The sequence below is a fragment of the Wyeomyia smithii genome, chromosome 2, assembly GCF_029784165.1.
Source record: "Wyeomyia smithii strain HCP4-BCI-WySm-NY-G18 chromosome 2, ASM2978416v1, whole genome shotgun sequence".
Taxonomy (NCBI): Eukaryota; Metazoa; Arthropoda; class Insecta; order Diptera; family Culicidae; genus Wyeomyia; species Wyeomyia smithii.
In genome coordinates, this window is record NC_073695.1 from 179,726,877 (window position 1) to 179,740,576 (window position 13,700).

Genomic DNA, 13,700 nt, shown 5'->3' on the forward strand with positions numbered 1-13,700 from the left:
GACTCCACCGCCTGACTTTTTTTGACTGGTAGACAAACTCCGATCGTGCCGGAATACATTATAATTGTTTCCAAATACTTCTTCGCTTTTTACGCTTTCGTCCCAGCTACTTTCAGTTCCTAAAATTATTTTAAAAGATGACGACAATAGATTTTGTTGAATTTCTTTCATTTTGCTTGGGCTTTTCATGCGATTGAAATTCTGACAATAGATAAGAATTTCAGTCGCATTCTGTCGAGGAAGCGAAGAAGTGTTAGTCAAGTTATTACTTATGTTTAAATATAATGGTTCTGCCTCAGAAGAGGGCGTCCTTACTTGCGAAAATTTGTACTAAATTTATTTACACTTTCGCGTAGTTGTTGAAGACGGTGCGTGCGTTCATTTGATAAAAAATGACGATATGATTGAAGGTTGGCTACTGCTTCGGCTGGCGTGAGTCCATATTCCTGATGGACTTCAATAAAGACGCGTTGGAGTTGTTCTGGAGATGTCGGCAGTCCTTCGGATGCGAGAAGCATTCTTATACTGGTTGGTGTCATTCCTTCTACGCATACAGATGATGGTTGGTCCTTCATGTATGCGAGATATAGGCGTGTAATATGCATTACTTTTGGGTCACGGAGTCTAGCCTTCAAAAAGCGCTCGTCGCCATTCGATTTTCAATGCAAACATTATCTGTGCAAAACCTTCGATTTCCCACCGCCGACATAGGTGTCGATGGTTGTGAGGCGGCGTGATCCACTCGCAACCAACCCAACTGGTCTAGATTCAATCCTAGACGACACCGGGAGATTTTCTGAGGTGAAAAATCTCTGGGATCACGCCTTCCATCGCATGAGGAAGTAAAGCCGTTGGCGCCAGTCCGTTAATCAACGGGTCGTGAGTTAGGGTTCTGGGTGGAGTCGCCTCCCCGGGCGTCGGTGATTGGCACAATAACAGTGGTGGAACTAGACCGACGGAAAATGAGCGAGAAGAAAAAAAAACCTTCGATTTAAATAATAATTTTTTTTTTATAATTTAAATGATGAATAAAAATCGCTCTAAATGGTTTGAATGACAGTTGGTACATAGGCGAACTGTCACTGTAGCGATTTGGAGCAGTATAAATAGAAAACGCGATAGAAAATTTTTGAAAATTATGTTTTGCTTAGGAAATGCAGATCTTTCAGATGATATAAAAAACTGCTATAGCTAAACAACCCAATTGACTGATTTTTGTAACAGTGCTTTGCCTCCTCGTTAATTTGTTAGTTTCTACGTACGATAGAGTTGTATTTTTTCCACTTTTAAAGGAACTCGAAAAAATGGAAAACTTTTTTTGTGTGTAACTTCTTATTGCATAAATAAATATTCATGAAAAATTAGTTTAGAGTGTAATGTGCAAAATTTCGTGACGTACATTAAAGCAAATGCCGAGCAGATCCTCGGCCTGGAGTTTTGTTTCGACAAGTACCGCCTGTATGTTCCGCAGTTGTTCCGCAAAAAGGCGATTTTAGTCGATATTTCCCATCTTTAATAAAGACAGCCGACAGATAAAATATATTGCGACTATAACGCTGCCGTTTAGTTCCCCATACACGAATGTTTTTTTTTTCTTTGCTGTTCACCTTATTCCCATGTCGACGATAGCATGTATGTTTGCATATAACATTCGGTATGCGATACACACATCCTTCAGTGCACAGACGCTCGATTGTCAAGTTTGCTTTTTTTTGCACGAAGGCTGTCTGCAATGTGCCGAGCAGTCCTTACGCTTCTTCTTCCCACAGCCTTTTTTAGCAGCCGTCACCCGACATCCACATAGACAAAAAAAAAGAGATGGAAAATGTTTCCGGTGAATTCGGGCTGTTACCAACACGCGCTGTTTTTTTAAAGTGCGGACACGACCGTCTGTATAAAAAACAACTTCTTTTCTTTTCTTTATTCGCAATCCCGAAGAAATCCTTCGAATAATGCCGCATAGAAACACGGAGTACATTTTTCTTTTCCGTTTGTAATGCTCTGTTGCCAATACGTTCTCAATATAACTATCGGACTGCCAGCACGATAGGTATCACGAACAAACAGCAACAGGGAAGAAAATCCTTAGCAGACAGCAAAAAAAGAGTGTACAAATGCGCGTTAAAACTGTGTAAAAAGAGACTCTTTACGAAACGGAATTTATGCGGCTTTTACGCAGATTTCGGTATTAAAGCAATTTTTAACACGTTTTTTACGCTACGTATCCCCCGCGTAAAATGTATCATGTTTTTTCTAAAGATAGAGTGATAATAAAAACAGTATATGGAGAGTTAATAAAAAAAGTTTACCATTTTAAGCTTTCGTACCACTGTGCACTTCCACGTTCTTCATCCCACTACTTGCATCACTACATCCTTTTGTTAATATTTTTGTAAAGGAACGTAGCACTATAACGTCGTAATAGGTCACCGATGTTTTATGTAATCAAAAACAGTGTTGAATTCAAAATATATAACATAATATATAATATGGTCGGTGTTAAGTCAGACCGGACCAAGTCGCAAAATTGGAAAAAACGAGTTAATGTTACCATTGAATCAAGATTTACTTAAGCTACATCACACAACAACCGGAGTTGATTTATCTCTCAAATAGCAAAACTTATGGCATTTTTTTTTTTCTGAATGATCGAACAATCATAGTGTGCAGTCAGAACGAACCAAGTGTTAGGTTATTGGGAATTACAACCCAGTCACATGTTGGTAAAAATCAGCAAATAGACGAATATTCAAGCGATTTTTTGGATTTCTCTCTATTAGAGGATACTCTCTTCCATCATTCATCGGAATCATATATCTTTTACACACAGAAATGTACTTGAATGTATTTTTTGACGAATTTTGTTATCGCTACGCTGACCATATATCACGCTTTATAGTATTCAGGCAGAGTGGACCATGTGCCAAGCAGAAAAAAGTTGTAATTACCGGAGTTATTTGCATTGGATTGAAGTCAGCATAAGTTGATTTCAAAGCTGCCAGGCACCTTATAAAAAAGTTCCAGAACCCGTTAGCCAAACGAGTATACTTTACCAGTAAAAGAAAAAAGTGTAAATGGTCCACTATGATTGAACATATAACTAGAAAATGTTAGTCTTTAGTGTGAGTAACACAAAAATTTTCATTTTCAAAAACAAGTTCCAATTATAATATTGATTCTGGCCTCAAGAATAACGATTCTACCAAGGAATCATATCCTAAAATGGTTGATAAAAATGATAATAAAGTGAGAGAGGATGGTTGCGAAAACATTCATTAGGGGTCTTCACATCGAGCTCGTATACGAATACCCAGCCGTAAACTGTGTATCTTCCATTACTCGTCAATGGAGGTGAGTATTCTTACGGCTGGGTATTTGTTTACGAGCTCGACATGAATACCCATATTGTGTTTCTTCAATTATATTTTATATAACTTGTATTATTTTTGGTGCTGAAGAAGCAAAAAACAAAATTTTTAAACTTTTTAACTGTTCGATTGATTGGCTATAAATATTTTTTCAATTGATCAGTCACAATGAACCAACTCATTACATATCATTCTTTTGTTTAGTCAGAGTGGACCAACTTACTGGTCATTGTCGAATTCATAACGCTGTTTTTCTTAATTGTCACTTTACACGATACAGTCAAAGAGTAACTCTAGCTCATAATACCAAAATTACGCGGAAATGTGGAAATCTTCAAAATTCACAGAGTTGTAAACTTCAAACTCGTTTTTCTCGAAATAACCAAAATGTCACTTGGTCCGGTCTGACTTAACACCGACCATATGATAAGGAAACATATTTTCGTCTTCTAGGGGTTTTGAATCTCCGGCCAGCCTCTAAAAGCTGGAAGCAATTTTAACAAGCGGTTTATTTTTTCAATAAATCAAACCAAATGAGTCCCACAGGGATGTCACCCGACAAAAATTGCAGTACTATTTAACACTGGTAGCACGCTTTTATCCTGTAGCAGATTATAAGAGGAAGCCCTCGATTTCAGACACATTTCCAACAGAACGCAACTAAGTATTCGAGTTTTATAACCAATAAAGTCAGTAAATAATTTACGACAAAATTAGCCTGAGTTTTCTGTCCAATCACACACACTTCGGATGTCGATACACGGAAATGAATAATTTCGAAATGCAATTAGTAAAATGCACTGAATGGAGGTCAGTTTTGCACCATGCTTTACAAAGTTCAGTGGAAAATAAATATGGATGAGCTACCTTCCTCAATGATTGCAAACACTGCAACGACTCGACGGCAGTGCAATATGAACTGATTTGTGACTCGGATGGGTAACGGTTCAGTGAAAGTGCATCCGAAAAAAATGTGAAATACCGCCAAAAATGTTGGTGAAATTGATGATTTTCTCACTGTTGCTGCCGTTTTCGCTAACCCAGGCTCGGAGATGTGTGGTGAAGTTTGAAAGTGGGGGTGGTGTGGGTGTACTTAAGAAAACATTTACAAACCGACAGTACTGTGCCTACCTTGGAATACCATATGCTCAACCTCCGGTGGGAGAGCTGAGATTCGAGGTACGCAAATTTGGTGCTAAAATACAGTGTCTAGGTTAGTAACAGAGAAAACGGGACGTAGTTTAGTAAAGAAAGATACGACCAACTAAACCGAAAACGTAAAACTGTCAAGCTTAATATTTTACTTTAAATGTGTATAATACTGCAAAATTGGCAATTTTTAATCATGGAACTTCCAGGAACCAATTGCTTTTCATTTCAATGGGTCCGCTGTGTTTGATAAACCTTCAAGCATGTGCGCACAGACGCCAAAAGAAGTCACGGTTGGAGAAGAAGACTGCCTTTACCTGAATGTGTACACTCCCCATGTTCGAGGGAGCCCACGGTCACGGGCTTTAATGCCGGTGCTGGTGTGGATTCACGGGGGAAGCTTCACCGAAGGTTCATCTGAAACAGATATTTTTGGCTCTGAACTAATTCTCGACAAGGTATGCTTTTCAATATAGACAATACAACAACCTACCGAGAATTTTCGTTCGTTAATTTCCAGGACATCATCGTAGTCACGTTCAACTATCGGCTAGCATCGCTCGGATTTATGGGAATTGTTGATTTGGAAGTCAAACCTGATCTGGGACTGAAAGACCAAACGGTAGCTTTGCGATGGGCGAAGCGAAATATCAAAAGCTTCGGTGGAGACGCTAATCGAATTACTTTGCTGGGTTGGAGTGCAGGCGCAGCATCCGCCACATATCATATGTACACAAGCGCCTCGAAAGAATTGTTTCAACGTGTGATAGCCATGAGCGGCACGATGACACAACCGTGGGCTTATAATTTCAAACCGCAATGGTGTAGCAACGAGTATCTCAAGCAAATTGATGCGACTACTATTCAGGAACTTAAATCACGTTCTGTGAAATTTCTGATTCCTGTGGACGGGCCCGGTTTTCACTACAGTGGTATCGTGTATTTGTGCTATATGCCAAGTGAGGATCCAATTTATATACCGCAGAATCCCTACGACATAGTTCGAACGATGCAACCTGTGAGTGATGTTCCGCTTCTGATTGGAGCCACTAATGTGGAGCATGAAAATTTGTTACATCGACGCGTTTTCTACATGTCCCAATCTAATTATCCAAACGGCAATGAGACTATCTACGAGCGCATCAAGGATTTTCTCGAATATTCCCGCTTCAACCGATCTGCTGATGTTTTTTACCGCAAACTCACGGCCGTGACTGACTTCACATTTGGAATGCAATATTTTATCAGCCACGCCGTACAACTGTTCAAATCGCCCATTTTTCTTTACCAATTCTCATTCGATGGACCATTTGGTTACCCAAAAAATGTGCTATATCGGGATGAAATTACGCACCCAATTCAGGGTGCTATGCATGGTGACGATCTCGGTTATCTTTTTACACCGTACAATTTCCGAAAAATCCTTGATGAGAGCCGAAATGTTTCCAACCGGGTTGCTGCAAGAGCACTGAATGTGCAACGCCGCATGGTGCGTCTATTCACGAATTTCATCAAATCCAGGTAATCTACTTTATTTACTATTCAAACGATTAGTCTTTACACTAGCCTTCAGAACGCAGCCCGTTTCTCATTGTCACCTCTTTCAGTCATTCATTTGCATATTGATTGTATTTGTTTGGAAGTTTTGATGTCTCTATTCTTTCACTGCGTGCACTCTAATATGCAAACTGAACGGTCATCAATCACTCTCAATTCAATCAGCAACTTAAATAAACTGACACATTGCAATATGTGGTATGTCTTGGTTACATAGTAAAGCGCTGTGGTTAACGAGAGTAATTTTTATTCAATTTGTTTCAAAAATGTAGTATACTGCCGTTCGCTAGGAGCATAAGTACAAAAATTTTGCTACTCGGTAGCAGTTTAAGTTAATGTATTGCATTCGTAAAAAAACACCAGATTATCAGGAAAAAACTTTCTTCAAATATCTTGGGATTTTTTTTTTCGACCAGATCTCGATGTTTTATTTATTTTTAAGACATTTGGAACAAAACTTTGATTTAGACAATTTTATGAACCATTTCCTGTGAATTCTTTCCGTCAGTCAAAAAGTGAAACTCTTACCGCTTTAAAACTTTGGTTGCCGAAATCCGAATGACTTGGAATCTTGCATGGGGACTTTTTTCGAGAAGAATAAAATTTTTAGTTCCACCGCTAAACGAAATGTGAAAATCAATTTTTTTCTATTGTTTCCATTAGCACCCTAAGAAGCATATTTATAGACAAAGAGTGTATTAAATGATTCCATGCTGTTACTGCATACATACTGTTTGATTTGAATCGATTTTCCAATAATTTTCATTGCAGAACTATTTTCCGAGATCCTGGCATTTGAACAAAAGTTTTCCGGGGTTCAGAAAACCCGAGAAAATTTTCCGGAAATTACATCCCGGGAAGGACGCTTTAAATAGAACTTTCTTAATTTCACTTTACCAGCTACAGACCAATTATCAAACCAGTGCCGAATCCAGAATGTATCGCCATTTCATTCGGTCTTGGGCTGCTATCCTCTAGTCGTCTCCAACACTCCAACTGCAGGCAGGCATCCTCATCGACAGCATGCTTCCAACGAGCGCGAGATCTACGAAGTCGACGGTCTCCATCGGGATTCCTGTTAAATATAGTTTTTGCTGATCGTTCTTCGGCATTCTTTCTACATGCCCAGCCCCCTGCAGCCTGCCGTGTTTTAACCGCTTGACTATATCCGTCGTTTTCTATGCCTTGTACACTTCATGCGCGGTTCATGCGTCTGCGCCAAACACCATTTTCCAGTTTGCCGCCAAGGATTGACCGCAAGATTCTACACTTAAAATCACCAAGAGCTCGATGATCAGCCTCTTTCAGTGTCCATGCTTCATAGCCATATAGGGCCACCGGGAGAATCGATGTTTTATAGAATGCTAGTTTTGTACGGGCTTAAAGGCTCGGGACCTCAGCTGGTTACACAATCCGTAGAAGGCCCTGTTTGGGGCAGCTATCCGCCTCTTTACTCAAGGCTAACTCATTGTCGCACGTCACCAATGTACCAATCTATCACCACCGCAGTACAACATCCGACGAGCTACCACGTTTTCTACCAGTCACCATGTACCTATTTCGTTTTGGCAGAGTTCATGACAAGTCCAATTCTCGCAGCTTCCCTTTTGAGAGGTCCAAAGGCCTCTGGCTCCGCTCTACGGTTAATACCAAAGATGTCGGTATCGTCCGCAAAATCTAGGAGCACTTTTCCATAAATGTTCCGCTTCCCTGCACGCCAGCCCTCCGTATAGCACCTTCCAATGCAATATTGAACAATATGTTGGACAGTCCATAACCCTGCTTTAAACCATCTAACGTCACGAAAGCCTCCGACATCCCACCGGGTACCCTGACACTTGATGTGGAACCATCAAGGATGGCACGAATTAGTCTAATTAACTTTGTTGGAAAACCATGCTCGCGCATTATCTATCACAACTCATCTCTCTTAGCTAAATCACGCTGCCCTGAAGTCTATGAACAGATGGCGAGTCTGCAAGTTGAAATCTCGGCATTTATCGAGGATTTGTCGCAAGGTAAACATTTAGTCCGTGGTGAAGCGTTCCCCTCGAAAACCACATTAGTTTTCGCCAACAAAGGTTTCCTGCAACGACCTTTGTCGATGAAACAGGGTGTAGATTGGGCGTATGAGACCCTCCAACCAGCCCACACTTTCAGCATAATCCGATGAATGGCACGATACAGCTGTTCGCTCCCGATTTCGGAAAGCCCAGTTCCAGTTGCCTTGCAGTTTTTCAGCTTTTCAACTGTTTCCTTCACCTCGTTCATGGTTAGTTCTGCTCCTTTCGTCGCCTCTGTCTTCCTCTCCGTTTAACAGCACACTCAAATGTTGTTAACAATGCCTTGCCACCTCTGGTTTATCGATAATCAGGTTCCCCTTCCTGTATTTACATATGACAGGGGCAGACTCGGTTTGGTTCCTGATTCCGCTAATCGTTTTTTTTTTTTGTAGTCCTCGCATCGTGCTTTAAAAAGTAGCCCTCCGCATTCACAAGAACCCGCTCACAATGCTGACGTTTTTTCCGGCGGGGGAGTCTCTCTTCAGCGACTCTAGGTGCTCGATATCTCCCTACGCTCGGACGTGTCAGATCCGTAGCCAACTTGATACATCTGGCGCGGTTCTTCTCATCCGTCGCTCGCTGGAACTCAGCGTCAAACTATTCATTGGGCGCGGTTGTAGCAGCTGTATCCAATACTTCACGCGCTATGGTGCTGATCGTACTGTAAATATGTCTGCGCTGTGCGTTCAGATCCCCTACAATTGGTTCATCGATCTGCTCATCAACTTCTGTGAGTACTCTAGAGCCACTCCTCCAGTTGATGACCAATGCTCAACCGTATCTTTCTCGTTATCCTTGATTCCAATACCTTGGACAACCGGGCTCGGATCTTGGATACCACGAGATAGTGATCCGAGTCACGTCTGAAATCGATTAGAACATGGTCGGTCTGAGAGCAGGCCACCCGATTTGAGTGCTTACGAATATTCCGGCGTACAAAATAAGTGCTACAGATAGCCATGCCTCTGACTGCAACTAAATTGATAAACCTCAGGCCTTTATCGTTCATAGTAGAGTGAAAGCTTTCTCTGCTAGTCACGTGGCGGAAGAAGTCTTCCTGCCCGACCTGCGCATTTGCATCTCCGATGACGACCTTGATGTCATATCCTGGGCACTCTCTGCTAGTTAGGCTTCATCTAATGACACGCTGTTTCCTGTTTCATCTGTTTCCCAATTAGCACAAAACCGACACATCTTTCTGCTTTCTCGCCGCCATCGTAGTAGGTATTTAAATGATGTGTCCGCAATAGGATCTACTGCCCGGAATCCACGTTCTGCCGTTTTGACCACCGCATCTTGCGTGCCAGTTCGAGTAGAGTCCTTGCATTCCAAGTACCCAGTTTCCAATAATCGTTGTCCTTTTTCGGTCGCCCAGGTCCATGCCGATTGTTCCGTTCCGTTTGTAGTAGTTCAGATTCGGTATGTAGTAGTTGAGCCGTTGAGAGCAAAAGTGGTACATGTGCCATTTTTGCACTTTTTGGGTTTTTTTGCATAAATCGATGCAGAACGCAGTAATGTACTAGTATGTCAAAGAAAAACCGAGATATGACAACCTAAACCAAAGTTATAGCCAAAACAATTTTTGGTAAATAACATAATCACCATTTCGTTGAGAGCAAAAGTGGTACAGTCGCCGTTCGATAACTGCAAGTCTATTAACAGCAACGCTTTTTAACTGCAAGACCGATAACTGCAACAACTTTGCAGTTATCGGACCGCAATCCGTCAAATCTGAAGTCAAAGTCATATTTGACATTGAAGTGACAAATCTCGCGGGGGGACTCTAAATGCATTCGAAAATGAAAATTGTTGAATATCTAGAAACATTTCATTCCGATTTCGTTTACTTGTTGTCTCTTCATTCTAGATGGGAGATTATAGATCTCTACTATTAAGGGGTTATATACCTTTCTGGTCGAGAAAAATGAGGGAAGTTTGAATTTATTTTTAAGTCCATAGCACCATTTTCATTGTATCAAAGTGGTATTTTTCTGAAAGTACAGTTTATCAACAACAAAAAAATACGTTTAATTTTGAGATATACCAATTAATACTGGTTTTTCCCAAAAAATGCACGTTTTGAGCGCTAAAAATTGCATTAAAAAATTTTTGCGGCAAAATGTAACTGTATGTTTCAAAAAGCGATCGTTCAAGGACCGGCGAATTTAATAACGAAAATCTAAAAAAAAAAGATGAAAGAAATCGGCTCAGTAGTTTTCCGGCAATCATGATCACGGCAAAGTCATTTTTCGGAAAACACTATTCCGAGATAATCGCGTGTAAAGTTTCAAGTTTAGCTTATGCGGCTTATGCGACCTAGCGTTAATTAGACCATTTTAGGAGCTGATAGGTGTCACGGATCCTGCTGACATTGATGTTGCTTTTACTTGCGTTATGTCAGCGGTTCCGAGCTTCTGTCAACATTTCATTCATGAATTGAGTTCAGAAACGTCTCTTAAAATGATCTTCTGTAGTGATGAACTTTATCTTCGCCTACATATTGGTTATGTAAAGTAGTTACTAAAACGCAATAAATTATGATGCGGAAATATGAATATCAAATTGATTAATCAAAAAGCTTGCCTATTTTAGTTTTCTGCTATTTTTTGCCACTATTCCATTAAAAAAATACACTTTGACATCATTGAAAACAAAAATGGATGTGTCAAGTGTTGCAGTTATCGAACGGCATTCGATAACTGCAATGTAAACATGTTGCAGTTAGCGAACGACGACTGTACATGTCCAGTCTGTCTACGTTAGATGAATTGTAAGTTGAGGATCTTAGGATATAAAACAATCATGTCTTCAGCAAAGTTGGTCAAGTGATTGAGTACTTTCAGATGAAGATCTGTCAGCTTTGGAAATTTCTCACTACGTGGCGCTAGTGTTTCACTTCAGTATCAAATCGTATGCTGTTTTCAAATACATATACACTAGCGCCACGACGAGACAGAATTCCTTAACAAACAGATCATCATTCAATAGTACTAAATCACTTGGATAACTCTGCTGAAGACATAAATGTTCTATGTCTTCAGATTAGAGAGCTATAATGCATTATTCATGCTCACACTGGACATGTACCACTTTTACTCTCAACGTTTTCTGGTTGTCATTATTTTTCTCATAGAACAAAAGTGGTACATGTTTTTCCATTGAAGTTTGTGTAAGTTTCTCAACCAGAACTCGTTATGTTTTCATGTACCGTCTTTTGAAACCGTTCCAGCAATGATTTAGTGCAGTTATGTTGGAAAAAATTGTTGAAAATAATTTACTATTTGAGTGTTTTCGTTTATCGCGTCTCCTGAAAAATTTACCTAATGGCACATGTACCACTTTTGCTCTCAACGGCTCATTTGTAGTAGTTCAGATCCGGTATGCTACTTGACAAACAATTTTGTTGGATAACAGTTTATTGAGCTTTAGTTCAGCCGGAATTCGCTTAATAGCAGCTCAACAAGCGATAAAACAAGAAAATTGTTTGTTGGGTACCTTACTAGGACTGCGATACCTAGCCTCGCGACGAGGCTGCCGCTTATATATAGCTGGTGAGGCACCGCATTTAATGATTAAACCGCTCTATCCGAATCAGACGCTGTTGTACGCCGCCCCCAACATGAGTAGGCAGCCGTGTACGATTCCCCTTCCCAATTAGCATATGGCCTAAGTTTCCACCGGGGGTTGGTTCCTCGATCTCCCTCGTGTATCCCTCGTGGTGGTTGGGTTAGGAGTTGCTGAGTAGAGATGTATGACCACAATAGGGTCTCAAGTGACACGTGTTCACAGGAATGGTTAAACTATGATATTTTAGGGCTATAATCTTTTAGAGCATCATTATTTTCGCTTTTGTGCCCCAGTGTTATTCTTTGAGAACAATCATTTTCACTGTTTCACCTGAAAAAAATTTATCTGTTCAAGTGTGTTGATTCTTCAAACTACATATTTTACTCAAAAGATGGTGAAATGGTAAAAGTTCAATTGTCCTTCAAAGATCTACAGAACGCAAACTTGCAAAAACTAAACACAATTGCTGAAAAAATGAGTAAGTACATTGCTAAAACTTAAAAATTAAAGTCCAGCTGCCTAACAAAATTACTGCTGTAATATGCTACAGGAAAAATAACACAAGTGAAAAACCAACTGAAAGATATACACTAATCTAGCGAAAATGTTCCATAATATATCATGTTGAATTGAACTTGACTTGCTAAAAAAAACATCCCATTATTCAGAGCAAACATCGCAACAGACCCCTTCTTGCGAAGCCAAAGAGCAAAATTAAATTACTCATAACCTCTAACACCGAACCCAAGTCAATCAATTTGGGTGGTCCCACGTTGCTACTCTGAATTGTTATCAATGGTTCTCGATTTATCAACACTAATAGCAGTGATAGGGTAATGGAGAGAAAATCTCGGGCATGTCCTTTCTTCACACAATGGAAACCATTTTGGCAATTGCCAAGCTTTTACAGCCAATTTTATGATTATTCCAAAAAAACCAATTGACAGAATATTTCAGCTACTCTCTCTATCAAAGCGTCTTATTTCCCGGTCCCCATTTACTGCCGCTTCGGAAAGGCACTTCTATTACGAACCATTACACAAATTCGCCGTTTGTTCAACATTTTGGTCTGCTTTTTCACTCGGACTTTTTTCCCACACGGATCTCTAAAATGACAAACGTTCATGCTGCTTCCGTTTCCGCAGTGAGCAGAGCATATTATACATCAATAATATTCACATTCGTAAGGCCATGTATCGAGGTGAAACGAACGGAAAGCCCCGCCAATCTCAAGACCGGAGAGCGTTATTTATTGAATGCAAAATATTTTATCGTCCTCATTGGATTCAAGCTGGGCGAAATTTGAATGTGTGACTGCCTTTTGTGTGAGTTTTATATTCATTTTTTTTATTTCCGCAGCAATCCAACGCCGAACAATGGTCGAATCAATCAGACAATATGGTATCCCTATAACGACCGGAATCCACAGCTGGCCGGACGATATCTCAATATCGGCCAAAAACTACAGATGCGACCAGATACGACGGTCAAGAATTATTACTATGAGCTTTGGGGAACAATATTCGAATGTTTGTATTATTATAGGTGCGAATTTTTGGAGCAAAGGTAGCTTCGAGAAGTGAATGATTAACAGTAATAAAGACAATCTGGTAGTCCATGTATATTTTCATTAAAAACACGTACTATATACCTATTAAACCTATTAAATATAAATCTTAATTAAATAGCAGATGTGAAAAATGGTAAGTTTACAACGGAAACAAATAAAGAACACAAATCACACATCTTATTTGGAGAGAGGAGATATTGTCCTGTAACATCACATATCTCCTCGTATTCGAAGACTTATTGAGATTCGTGGAAGCTCATGTCACTACAAATCAAAAAAGTCGTTCATTTCGGTTAGTAGCTATGGACCTTTTTACGAGACGTTTCTGAACTCAAATCATGAATGAAATTTTGACAGAAAGCTCGGAACCACTGACATAACGCACGTAAAAGCAGTATCAATATCAGCAGGATCCGTGACATCTGT

The 13,700-nt window shown here is 40.0% G+C and overlaps 1 protein-coding gene across 1 annotated transcript; it reads left to right on the top strand.

The window, feature by feature from the left end:
* Positions 1–4,135: 4,135 nt before the first annotated feature.
* LOC129723087 (carboxylic ester hydrolase-like) lies at positions 4,136–13,415 on the top strand. The gene is made up of 4 exons (XM_055677053.1): positions 4,136–4,547; positions 4,727–4,975; positions 5,038–6,038; positions 13,064–13,415. Exons 1-4 carry the CDS (start codon positions 4,359–4,361, stop codon positions 13,272–13,274), a joined length of 1,650 nt encoding a protein of 549 aa, XP_055533028.1. The 5' UTR covers positions 4,136–4,358; the 3' UTR covers positions 13,275–13,415.
* Positions 13,416–13,700: the final 285 nt, after the last annotated feature.